At 41.5% G+C, this 13,947-nt stretch overlaps 1 protein-coding gene across 1 annotated transcript in view; it reads left to right on the top strand.

The window, feature by feature from the left end:
* ADGRE3 (adhesion G protein-coupled receptor E3) overlaps positions 1-13,947 on the top strand; it is a 50,173-nt gene that overhangs the window by 15,834 nt on the left and 20,392 nt on the right. The window contains exon 7 of the mRNA XM_051975365.1: positions 9,611-9,727. Within this exon, the coding sequence (XP_051831325.1) occupies positions 9,611-9,727 (117 nt within the window). The remainder of the gene's footprint in view (positions 1-9,610; positions 9,728-13,947) is intronic.

Below are 13,947 nucleotides of genomic sequence, written 5' to 3'. Positions count from 1 at the left end.
CACATACTGGGCTTCTCCCTCTCCCCCATCCTGAGTTACCCATGAGGCTGAGGAGGGTGCAGGAGGCCATTTAGAATGGATATGTTTGCCTGGTCAATGTAGTGCTGGTCTGAATCAGGAAGCCCTGAGTTCAAACCAGACTCAGACACCTCCTAGCTAAGTGACCTTGGAGAAGTCACCTCATCTCACTTTCCTCAACTGGAAACTGAGGATCATAATAGATCTACCTCTGAGGGGGTTGTGAGGATCCACTCAGATATTTGTGAAGTGCTTAGCACAGTGCTGGGCTCACAGTAGGTGCAGTGGAAACGTTAGTTCTGAATGGAGACTCTCATCTTCTCCCAGAGATGAGGAGAAGCTCAGGTCTGGTGTAGCTCAGTTCTCTGCCAGTGCAGAACGTAGAGTAAATAAGTGTGTGTGAGTGTGTGTAAGAGAGAGAAAGAGAGAGAGAGAGAGAGAGAGAGAGAGAGAGAGAGAGAGAGAGAGAGAGAGAAAGAATAGAGGAGAGGGAAAAGGGGAGAGGGGAGAGGGGAGAGGGGAGAGAGAGAGAGAGAGAGAGAGAGAGAGAGAGAGAGAGAGAGAGAGAGAGAGAGAGAGAGAAAGAGAGAGAGAGAGAGAAGAAGGAATAGAGGAGAGGGGAGAGGGGAGAGGGGAGAGGGGAGAGAGAGAAAGAGAAGAGAGAGAGAGAGAGAGAGAGAGAGAGAGAGAGAGAGAGAGAGAGAGAGAGAGAGAGAGAGGAGAGAAGGGAGAGGGGACAGGGGAGAGAGGGAGAGAGGGGAGAGGGGAGAGAGAGGGGAGAAGGGAGAGGGGAGAGGGGAGAGGGGAGAGAGAGGGGAGAGGGGAGAGGGGAGAGGGGAGAGAGAGGAGGAGAGAGGGGAGAGGGGAGAGGGGAGAGAGGGAGAGAGGAGAGAGGGGAGAGGGGAGAGGAGAGGGGAGAGAGGGAAGAGAGGAGAGAGGGGAGAGAGGGGAGGAGGGGAGAGAGGGAGAGAGGAGAGAGGGGAGAGAGAGGGGAGAGGAGAGAGGAGAGAGAGAGAATAGAGGAGAGGGAAAAGGGGAGAGGGGAGAGAGGGGAGAGAGAGGAGAGAGGGGAGAGAGGGGAGAGGGGAGAGAAAGAGTGTGTGTGTATGAGTGTATGAGTGTGTGAGAGTGTGTGTGTGTCACAGATGCTACCCTAGGAGGGACCTGAAGGGCATTTGACACAAGGGAAGCTGGACCCCACAGTACATTTCCTAGTTTTCTTTGCTGTATATATTTGTGAAAAACAAGGATGTGGCAGAGGCAGCAGGAGAGGACACCCTGGGAAGTGGCAGTCATGTTGTTTTGTTTTTTTAAAAGAAAAGATCATGAAAAAGAAATTAAAAACAGACACTGAATCTGCGAGTGTTTCTGACTGGGCCACGGTAGGGCTAGGATTGGAGGACTTCCCCTGGTGACTGAGGTCCATGTGGCTGTGCTGCCAGCCCTGACTCTGTAGTCATGGGATTGGGGTTCAAACCCCATCTTGAGTCTCTTCCCCACCTTGGACAACCCAATCTCTAGGTTTCCTTCCAGCTCCAGGACCTTCTAATAAAAAGGGGCAGGGAGAAGATGGGGGAGGGAAGGAGGCTGCTTGGGTCAGTCTCCAAGAAGGAAATCAGTGTCACTGGGATCACTGTCTGAGGAGGCCCCGACCAGGAGGGATAAGGAGACTGAAGGGAGAGAGCCGGGCTCCGAGGTTCGCTCTGTTCCTGCCCAGCCCAGTCAGATGGGGCAAGCGGTGCTTGAGGGTTTGGAAGCCCCCGGTCCCTGCTGTGCCCAAACTCAGGTCGCTAACCACCCCCTCTCCCTTCCTTTTGGAGATAAAAATGAATGTCAGGACAAATCTCTCTGTGAGCCAAACGGATTCTGTGAGAATACTGTCGGAAGCTATGTGTGCAAATGCAAACCGGGCTTTGCCCAAAGCCGCGAGAACCGGTCTGAGTGTGTAGGTACGTATGTCCCTAGGGAGCAGGAGCGTCCGCGACCCCGGGAGGGGAGATGAACTGGGGACTCAGGGAGTCTGTGAGAAGCCCCTGGGGGAGCCAGCCAAGGATCAGGGCCCTGGATGGGGAAGGGGCGATGCTTCCCCAGCAGTCAGAGCCAGGGCACCAGGGCAGGTCCAGCCAAGCAGGAACCTCAGCTGCTCTCCTGAGCCCATGGCAGGGTTAGAGCCAGGAACCTCTGAGCCGGAACAAGTTTGGAGCCACGGGTTCTATGGAGCAGAACATGGGCAGCACTAGCTAAATGCCCTGAAACCTTGAGATCCTGTGAGCACTGAGGCGGCCACGTGCCAGGCTGCTGGGAAGGGCGGTTACTTCAGAATAGGAGTCCTGGGTCTGAGGCACTGGCAGTGCCCACTCTGGGAGCATGGAGAGGTCCCTGCCCCCTCAGAGCTCAGGGAGCTCATCTACAGAACCCCCGGCCCACCTGCCGAAGGTGCGGCAAAGAAAGGCTCTGTAAACCTTAAGGTGCCACAGAAATGGGCCATTGTCATTATCCTTCCTGGCTGATTTCCCTTTGCCACAGGGAGCCCACCCATTGGCCTTCCTCCATGAGACTCTAACTCTGACTGAGCACATGGACCAGCTCTCTGACTTCCCCCACTCTCTCCATACCCCTAGACCATCTTTTTCTTTTTTCCTGCATTTCTCTGAGGACTTTGTGCCTTCTGTTCTTTGGCGTTCCTCACTGGTTGTTGGATACAGGGGCTCAGTCCTCGTGGGCTTCTCTAGTGTCTCCTGTGAGGACCTCAATTATGTTCTGTGTCTCACAGCCAGTGGAATACAGTATTGAAAATAGACCTTTATTTACCAGAAGAAATTAGGGGTCATTAGAGAAGACTGGCAATTCCCTAAACTCTATACTGCTATTCTCTGCTTCATTTTGAGCCCAATTCACTTCTTATCTGTACTGTTGGTCCCAAATATACATAAAGATGATCATGTTCTATAGATTTTCCATCCAAATGCAACTCATAATTTGGCCAAGAGACATTCTTCCTCCTCTTAGTTTTTCCTGTGTGAAAGCCACATTCTTTTGAGTGGTTATGAATTAGAGAGATACAAATAATAATAATTATCATACTCTACCTTCAACGAACTTCTAATGGATGAGAAATGATATGACACAAATAAATAGAATTTACTGTGATTGGGGCTCCCCATGAGAAAAACAACAATAACAAAAACTGCAATTACAAAGATGTCCTCCCTCCCCCATTAATTTAACTACTTTCCTTTTTATCCTAGTTGTGTTAATTTTGTCTATGCACAAGTTTTTCACTTTCAATTAATCAAGGTTATCTATTTTATCTTTTAAAATATTTAATCTTATTATTTTCTTCTTTGATTAAGTGATATTCAACTTTAGAGTGAGCAAAGTGCTTTACTGACATTATCCCAACCTTGTGAGACAGGTACTATTATCATCCTCATTTTACAGTTGAAGAAACTGGGGTACAAAGAGATTAAATTATTTTCCCAAGATCCTATAGTTAATGTCAGAGGCAGAATTCAAACCCAATACCCTGTCTTCAGGTTCAGTGTTTCCTCCTCTATGCCTCATTGCTTTGCACTCTGCCATGTTGCCTTTGACCCTTCGCCTCCTACTTTATATCTTTCAGCTAATGTGATACAAATCATTAAAAAGTAAAGACAAGGATAACAAAGAGCAGAAACTAAGTGAAATAGGTGTTGAAGAGATGAGAACTGTGTGAAAGGAGAAAAAAAAAAGGAAATAGGGAAAAGTGGTTGTTATGGAAAGAATACAACTTTTCGGAGTCAGAGAAAATAGCATAATTATCCAAATCTGTACCTGTGTGACTGTGGGCCTCTGGCCTCAGTTTCTTCATCTGTAAAATAAAAGTGTTGGGTCAGAATATTTCCAATTCTGCCAATTTGGCAATATTGCCAAAAATCTATGACCTTATGGTGTCAATAAAAGCCAAAACATACAAGTTTTTTATTCTTCAGTGGATGCCTTCAATACCAGAGCATGGCGCAAGATGGAGATCTAAGATGAAACTCAACATTGTGGCTCCTGAAGTTATATACTCAATTCTCACAATGGGTTTTATAACCCAAGATTTTTATAATCTAATGGATTTTAAACTCAAGATTTATAGGAAAGTTGTGGTGTTCTCTTCTTTTTCTAAAATATATGATGGTTCTCTCTGGGAGCAGATTTCTTGGGGAGGTTTCTGGAGGCAGCCTTACTTTCAGTTCCGTGTAATAATCACCCCAAATGCAGCCAGCTGTTAAAATCCAAACATTTATTTTCTCCTTCCAAGTCTTGTCTCTTTCCTTGGGCCTGGGTAGCTTTCTTAGAGGCCTATCTCCCTCCTTGGTTCCAAGAGCTCTTGCAGTTTGTCTTTTAGCTCTTCCAGCTTCTGCCTCCAGCTCAATTCAGACTCATAGCTTCTCAATTTCCAACTGACGCTCCCCTCTCAATCTTTTCAACTGAACTCTCCTGACTGAGCTCAGCTGTTTTTATGCTCTTTTAGAGGTGTAAACTCAAAGGTTGACTTTTTCTCTGAGAGTGGGATTAGGGGAGGTGTGAATTTGGATATCTCATACTGAGGGTTCATACTGAACCCTGAAATCTCCCAAACATGTGAACTAATGTGTGAGCTAATGTGTGAACTCTCAAAGGTGTTAACTTAAGCATTGTTTCTATTAATATTAGTGACTTAACACTTTGTAAGGATTTGCTCTAATATGTGAATCAATAAGCATTGTATCAATTCCATTGAGTTAACACTAGGATTCTAACAGAAAGTAACCTCAAATATGAAAGAAAAAGAGTCAATCCTAAATGGATGAGTGAAAAAAATAATCTATCATTTGCCCTTGTCTTCAATGTTGGCCTTGTCTTTGCCATTCATCATATTAACCCTCCTTATTAACTCCCCCTCATCTGAAAAAGAAAATGTCAATAATTTTGAGTCTATAATTTAAAAATTGAGGTGAAGAGATCAGTTCATGGGCAGCAAAGGAAAGATTAGCACTTGTCACCTATCACTACTGGTTTCTGAATCATGATCAAGAATTGAAGGAGAACTCAGAGACCATTTGATTCAACCCTTGGATTTTACAGATAAGGAAACCCAGGGACTTTAAGTGATTTGTCCAAGATCCCAAAGGTAGTAAGAGAAATTACCTGAGCTCCATGTATCCAAAGTCAGCTCTTTCTGCCACATTGTCTTTCAAATAAGCCCTTGATTGAGGGGACAATTGAAGGGATGGAACCTGTGACCTTGGCATGGGTGGCACTGGATTATTTGCCCTCAAACCTCTCAGAGCCACTATACTGTGTTCAATTGTGTAGACTATGTTTTAGGAAAGACATAAACATGGGGAGTGAACATGGAGAAGGGTATAGAGTACTGGATTTGAAGTCACTAGACTTGGATCCAGTTCCAACTCTGATATTTACCACCTGTATCAACTTGGACAAGTTACCTAACCTATTTTTTGGAGTTTCCTCATCCATTAAATCAGAAAGTTGGGCTGAATGATCTCAAAGTTGTCATCCAATTATAAATCTTTGATCTTGCAATCCTACAAGGTTATCTAATCCTACCCATATCTGAGCAAGAACTTTCTATACAACCCAATAAATGGTCCCCAGGACGTGGTCTTTCAATCTTTGTGTGAAGATCTTTACTAAAGGGCAACCTACTACCTCCCAAGGTGTGGAAGGAGCACTAAATTCTACCAATCTGATTGGAAATCATGAATTATCTCTAATGAAATTATTGATTAGTTCTTTTATTTGTTCTTTGACCCACTCATTATTTAGGATTAGATTATTCATTTTCCAATTAATTTTTAATCTATGTTTCACAGGGGATAGACAACCATTTGTCAAGGAAGTCACAGAATGGAAACTTAATTCAGAAATAGACTCATACTAGACTTCTGAAGTCTCTTAAAACTGAGAATTTCTGTGATTCTAAAAGAAGAAAATGAGTGATAATTGAGTCACTTTCTCTTTCTTTACTTCAATTTTCTGAATAATAAAATGGGATTAATAGTCTGTGAACTGTGTGCCTCACAAGATGTTGTGGAATTAATTGAGAGAAAGGATATAAAAATTATTCCATAGTGTCAAACAAGATATAATTGACAATTATTATTCTGAGACAGAGCTTAAGTCATGTAGCCAGAGCACACATAATCTTTTGTTATGGGCCAGAACTTGCAATAAGGTACTAGGTCAGTGGAATTGATAGAGACAATGATTATTTAGCATGGTATTTAACAGTTCTCTAGTTCAGTACATGTACTTAGTACTTATAGTAAGTAAATTCTACAAGATTCACACCTTTAAGAGAGCATATATAAGCGAGGAGCCTCCACCAGTATTCATTCCGGGAGATTCAGAGGCCAGAGAGGGCAGTTGGGGAGATTCAGAAGCCAGAGCTCAAGCTCTCGGAACCAAGACTACAGAAGGCCTCCAGAAAACTAGGAGAGCCCCAAGTGAAGGAGACATGACTTTGAAAGAGACAATAAAGGATTTGGACTTTAACATCTGGCTGGGTTTTGGGGTGATTAGTGAACTGAAACAAAGGCTGCCTCCAGAGTTCCCAAGGAAACCCCAACAAGAGAATATTACATTTTAGAGAAGAATATTATAATCTCTACTTCCCTATCACAGACCATGAGCACTGCTGGGAGAAATCTTGCCTCTTGGTCATGGAGAAGTTAGAGCACAAGGGGAGGTATTTCAGGAGTCAACTAGGGCAGGAAAATTTCAAGCTGATTTAGGAGACAAAAACACCATCTCATGCCCCAAATTGCATAGTTCTTTTTAGTTTTGTGACTAGATATGAGTGAGAACCTTTCTGAGCTACTCACCAACACCCCATGCAACTCCCAAGATCCAGAAGCACTTTAATAAAGAAGTCAAAACACTAGGATCTTTTTGTGTGTGTGTGTGTGTTTCCTTTGGCAAGGCAATTGGGGTTAAGTGACTTGCTCAGGTTCACAAAGGTAGATAAGTGTTAAGTGTCTAAAACTGGATTTGAATTCAGGTCCTCTTGCCTCCAGGACAGGTGAACTATTCACTGAACCATCTAGCTGTCTCCAAACAGCATAGTCCTAAATCAACCTGAGACTTGGGAAATCAGCAGAAGGCCTTCATTTAATATGTCTTCCTAATTCTTTATCTGTCTCTCTTGTAGATATCTCTAAATTGTCCCAGAACCCTGGAGGCAGTGATGAGGTGAGTGGTGGCTAAATATGAATAAAATGGAGTCCAGCAGAGATAATAGTAAAGGTAGTTAAGATCAGAGAGAGGAGAAAGAGGGAAGGGAATAAAGGGAAGATGAGGTCAGAAAGAAAGAAATAGAACCAAGTAAAACTGAGACACAACATTGATTCAGAACCAGAAGAAGCATCAGAAATCATCTAGTTCAACCTGCTTATTTGACCAGTGAGGAAATTGAAGCCCAGGAAGTTGACATGATTTACCCCATATCACTTAAATAATAAGGGTCAGAGGCAAGACTTGAAGGAGGATCCTCTGACTCCAGCTGTACTGTCCTTTCCACCATATCATACTACCTCTTTTGAGATAGAATCTCAAGAGATAGGGATGCTGGTCAGATATAGGTGAGATGAGGGGAAAGTATAAAGATATAGAATTAAATAAAAATTAAATGTGATGACAGAAAAGAGAGATGGAATCCAAGAAAGATGAGATGGGCTTAAGGAGAAAGTGGGAATCAGGCAAAGACTGCATGTGTCAGAACAGCAGAGTCAGGGTCCCAAAGTAAAGGAGTCCATGAGAGTCAAGTAAAATGTTACAGACATTTATATCTAAAATAGTTGACAATTATAAAGTATTCTAAGATTTCTAAGGTACTATATACCTACATGATTTCATTTCAGCAATACAACAACCCTTTAAAGAGTATGGTATTATACCCATTTAGCAGAAAAGGAAAACCTCAGAGCAATTACTTGACATCCTCTAGTCATAAAATCATTAAGTATTATTGGTAGGATTTGAACTCAATCTTCCTGATTCAAACTTAGTCTGGATCTCAAAGCAGTGCCTTGGACAAATGTTTTAACCTTATGAGATTATTTATTTCTTGTTATCAGCTGAAGAATCTTTCATATAAGCTTCAATCATTTATCACTACCAATAATAATTGGACTGCTGAGAATAAGAGAAGGATTGGAATTGAAGTGACAGAACTATTACAGAACCTAGAACAGATTGCATGGCAAGATGCTCTCAGGTCTCCTGCTGAGAAGTTATTAAACAACTCTCATTTGGGTGAGTTCATATGGTGGAAGTAAAGCGGGAGGAAACTGTTTCTTTTACTGAAGTTGTGTTCCCTTTAAGAAACTGTATTTCCTTTTGACCTGTGATCCTTTTCAGAGTCTCAGCCCCTCCTGGGAAAGACATATCTCCTCTCCCTTCTACCATAAGTTATCTTTCCAGGATGCCAGAGCCTTTAATTCATTTAGAAATCCTCATCAAAAAGCACTCCACTGAAGTGTTATTCATTCCAATAGGAGATCCGGGTTGAAAACTGATCAAATCTAAGCTTGGGAACCTCAGTTCCTGAAGCCCCCACCAAGAATCCTGGTCTGATCAGTTCAGGTTGTCCTAGCCCCCATCAACATACCCAATATAACAGCTTCCCTCAACTAAGGTCTTTGCAGATGGCCCTAGGTAGCTTGCTCAGCTGTCAGGACCCTTCTGCCCACTGAGAAAACATTCTCAGTGCCAAAACTACATTTCCAAATAGAACTCTGCCACTATGGAAGTCAGTCTCTTGTAAACTGATTTCTATCCAACGAAAAACTTCCATTTTGCAACTAATAATTCAGGAATGACTGAATTCTTTCATTCCTAAACCTGCAGCTGATCTAAAAGGGATATTTAATAACTCTCTTATTGCCACTAACCTCTTGACCACCAGGAATTGAGAGCATTCAAACAAGCGACATAACAAAAGGTGGCTGTATCTTCAGGATCCCAAACAAAGGTTGGATTTGGTCCACTCAGTGAAACAGCAAATAATCCCACAGAAAAATTAATCAGGTTGTTATACTGAATATATAGTCTTCAGTGACAGTGGTCAGAATGGTCCTGGCAATTGACTGATATGTAGTTAGGTAGACAAGCTTTTTAATATAGACCATGGATGAATGGGTTTGAGCAAGAGTAGCAGACTTTCAGGCTACATCCTTTCCAGTGCCAGTTTTCTCCAGCACATACTATATAACAATATATTTGATTGTGAATATGATTTCACTCCATTGCCTAATCCCTCCATGATGAATGACTTCTCTTATGACAGTACTTCTCTCTACCTGCTTCTTCCTACTTTATCTGCCTCACCCAGTGCTTGGAGTGGGGACCAGAAATCAGGTCGCATTCATAATCAAACTGCAGGGGATCAGGTTGGATTGTGGAGGTGAAGGACTGACCCTTTTCATGGGGAAGGGGCAAATAATTCCACCTTTCCTTGACTTAATCTTCTCCAAGAGTTAGAATTCCTAGTCACAGTTCTGCTAGGACCAGCCTAGCTATAAACAAGTGGAATCATTTTTGTTTCATTGTTGTTTCCCAGATATAGAAACACGTGTAATCAGCAACTGCTCTGAGGAAGAGAAGGATGTTATGCTGCAAGCTCAGAATAACGCAGTAAAATTTTCTTGCATGGATATCATTGGCTCAAATCCACAAGGTACATTCATTTTTATGGACTCTTCACTTACCCAGAACTGACAGAGCCACATAATCCTTCTATGTCAGAGAATCCCTGAGTATGACTTAGAAGAAGCCCTGAAAATTATGTCAATCAACTAGTATCTTTCTAAGCAAAAATCCCATGACATAGACCACAGTGGCAAATAGTCATCCATCAGTGTCAGTATATACAAGGAGAGAAACTACATCCCTGGCCACCCCTTATCACTTTGAAACAGCTTTAATTGTGAGCAAGGTCTTCCTTACTTCCAAGACAAATTAGCATTTTTGGCATATATCATTTACCATACCATCAGCCTAATCTCTTTTTTACATGTTACTAGATTGTTAAAAGCCAAATTATTGTTCTGTTACTGTCCTGATCTATAATTTCATCAGGGTAGAAAACTCCCAGTATGTAGATTCCATCCACCAATGCAGACTGATAACTCCCCTGGAACAGGGGTGCTGAAAGCTTAAGTAATGTGCCTGTGGTCATTGTAGAAGGTGGGTCTTGTGAGGAAGCTTTGGCAACTGTTAATTTGTTGTTTAGTCATATTCGTAATGTCTAACTCTTTGAGATCCCTTTTGGGATTTGGTTTTTGTTTTGTTCTGTTGTTTCTGCTTATTTCTCTAGCTTATTTCACAAATGAGGAAGCTGAAGCAATAGATAATAGCCATCAGAAACTGGGTTGGGTGATAAAATTTGGATTGCACGAAAAGAGAGGTTGCTGAGAGAGGTTGCTGAGTGATAATGGTAAAGGTGACATTTAAGGGGCTAACATTTTACTATATTCCACTATCTTTGCCCATAGATCAAATTGATCTATCCACTCCTAGTATTTCTATTCCTCTCTCCACTGCTAGATTGATCTGTTCTAAGAAAAAAATGACACTGTCACAGGCTGGCTCAGGAAAAATGAGGGACATCTCTTACTTGTGGGCCTCTTAAACTTGGCCTCTCAAAATCTTGGAAGAGTTAATGTATATGATATGGCTGAAGGAACAGTCAGACAAGAAGGAGGAGAACCAGCAAAGAACAGTGTCATGCTAACTCAGAGAAGAGATATTTTCCAGGAGGAGAAGGTGGTCAACTATATCGAAGCAGCAGAGATCAAGATGGATGAGGATTGAAAAGACATCAGTAAATTGCCAATTAAGAGAATTTTGGTAATTTTGGAGAGAGCAACTTCAGCTGAACCACAAGTTGGAAGTCAGATCACAGAGGTTTGAAATCAAGTGAGAAAGCAAAGGCATTTGAAGTGTCTTCAAAACTCTCAACCACTACAGGTGCTTGTTATGGGCCAGAACTCTGAACTTGAGACAAAGGATTCTTACAAGGTGCTAAGTCAGTGGAATTGATAGAGACAATGGTTGTTTAGCAGGGTGCTTAACAGTTCTCTAGTTCAGTATATGTACTTAGTACTTACTACAGTTCCACAAGATTCATACCTTTGATTAGAGAGGCTATAAGCTCAAACAAACTCAGCCAGAATCAGAACTGTAAGACAGAGACCTTGGTGGTAGTCCTCCTGCCTCCCCCACAGAAACCAAGACACTTTCAGGATGACTTCAAGAAGCTGGCAGAATGGACCCACACTTAACACCATATACCAAGATAAGATCAAAATGGGTCCATGACCTAGGCATAAAGAACGAGATTATAAATAAATTAGAGGAACATAGGATAGTTTACTTCTCAGACTTGTGGAAGAGAAAGAAATTTGTGACCAAAGATGAACTAGAGACCATTACTGATCACAAAATAGAAATTTTTGATTATATCAAATTAAAAAGTCTTTGTATAAACAAAACTAATGCAAACAAGATTAGAAGGGAAGCAACAAACTGGGAAAACATCTTCATAGTTAAAGGTTCTGATAAAGGCCTCATTTCCAAAATATATAGAGAACTGACTCAAATTTATAAGAAATTAAGTCATTCTCCAATTGATAAATGGTCAAATTGATATGAACAGACAATTTTCAGAGGATGAAATTGAAACTATTATCACTCATATGAAAGAGTGTTCCAAATCACTATTGATCAGAGAAATGCAAATTAAGACAACTCTGAGATACCACTACACACCTGTCAGATTGGCTAAGATGACAGGAAAAAATAATGATGAATGTTGGAGGGGATGCGGGAAAACTGGGACACTGATGCATTGTTGGTGGAGTTGTGAACCATTCTGGAGAGCAATCTGGAATTATGCCCAAAAAGTTATCAAAATGTACATACCCTTTGATCCAGCAGTTTTACTTCTGGGCTTATATCCCGAAGAGATACTAAAAAAGGGAAAGGGACCTGTATGTGCCAAAATGTTTGTAGCAGCCCTGTTTGTAGTGGCTAGAAACTGGAAAATGAATGGATGCCCATCAATTGGAGAATGGCTGGGTAAATTGTGGTATATGAATGTTATGGAATATTGTTGCTCTATAAGAAATGACCAGCAGGATGAATACAGAGAGGACTGGCGAGACTTACATGAACTGATGCTAAGTGAAATGAGCAGAACCAGGAGATCATTATACACTTCGACAATGATATTGTATGAGGATGTATTCCGATGGAAGTAGATTTTTTTGACAAAGAGATCTAACTGAGTTTCAATTGATAAATGATGGACAGAAGCAGCTACACCCAAAGAAAGAACACTGGGAAACGAATGTGAACTATTCGCATTTTTTTCCCAGGTTATTTTTACCTTCTGAATCCAATTCTCCCTGTGCAACAAGAGAACTGTTCAGTTCTGCAAACATATATTGTATCTAGGATATACTGCAACATATCTAACATATATAGGACTGCTTGCCATCTGGGGGAGAGGGTGGAGGGAGGGAGGGGAAAAATCGGAACAGAAGTGAGTGCAAAGGATAATGTAAAAAAAATTACCCTGGCATGGATTCTGTCAATATAAAGTTATTATAAAATAAGATAAAATATATTTTTTAAAAAAAAGAAAGAAATATGCTGAGAAAATCATTTAAAAGAAGAAGAAGAAGAAGAAGAAGAAGAAGAAGAAGAAGAAGAAGAGAAGAAGAAGAAGAAGAAGAAGAAGAAGAAGAAGAAGAAGAAGAAGAAGAAGAAGAAGAAGAAGAAGAAGAAGAAGAAGAAGAAGAAGAAGAAGCTGGCAGAAGCAAAGACAAAGGACTGGCAGCAGAAGCTTAAGCTCTTGGAACCAAGGAGAGAGATAGGCCTCTAAGAAAGCTAACCGGGCCCCAGAAAAGGAGACAAGACTTGGAAAGAGACAATAAAGGATTTGGACTTTAACACTGGGTTGTACTCCTGGTGATGACTGAATTGAAATGAAGGCTGACTCCAGAGACCCCAAGAAAACTTCAACAGAGAATATTACATTTTAGAGAGAATATTACAAATGCTGAAGAACAAAACTCCAAGTTCAGCCTTCTCACTCACATCCTTTCAGCTCTATCCCCAATGCCTCACTCTTCTCCTGTGCCTTCTGAAAGTCTATTCTACAATTAACAAATACGCTTTCATCTTAAATCTCTTCTTTTTCTTCTTCTCATTCCTTTCACTGGGCACTCACTGACACCTGGTTCACTCTAGAAGACTTGCTTTTCCTGGCCATTCTTTCCAGTAAGGGTTACTTCACTCATGTGCTCTGACTCAATGGTCATGAAGGGAGAGACCTAATATTTCTCTTCTCATTCCCACACTGGGACTCTGCCTTTACCATCACTATTCAGCAACCTCTCTTCTCATGTGATCCAAATTTTATCACCCAACCCAGTTTCTGATAGCTCTTATCTACTGATTCCCAAAATATTCTCTTTTTTTCTCCTTGAATTTGATATCCACCTGAAATTTTCCTTTTCCCACCCCATGTTCTTCCTTCATTCTAGGAAAGTGCAACATATATTTGACGTTCCTCCTTATGAGATACGCATCTCACAACTCCTCACAACTCATGACAACTCCAACAGCCTGCTCTGCAGTTCCAACTCTGCTACTCACAGATCTTGCCACCACCTACAAAAATTTTGCTTCCATGTTCACAGTTTCTAGATTCTTATCATAATATCTTATCTTTCTATCTCTCCCTAGGCCCAAAATTTCCATGTGTTCTTATGATGCCCTCCAATGTCTGCAGCCATTAGTGTTGTTCTAAGCTTTCACCCCATTCTGGTGATACTTCCTCTTTTTCCAATCTTGATTCTCTCAGCAAACCAGTAAAATTCTATTCTATTC

This window comes from Antechinus flavipes, chromosome 1, assembly GCF_016432865.1.
Source record: "Antechinus flavipes isolate AdamAnt ecotype Samford, QLD, Australia chromosome 1, AdamAnt_v2, whole genome shotgun sequence".
Lineage (NCBI taxonomy): Eukaryota > Metazoa > Chordata > Mammalia > Dasyuromorphia > Dasyuridae > Antechinus > Antechinus flavipes.
This window is presented reverse-complemented; position numbering and strand designations above follow the sequence as displayed.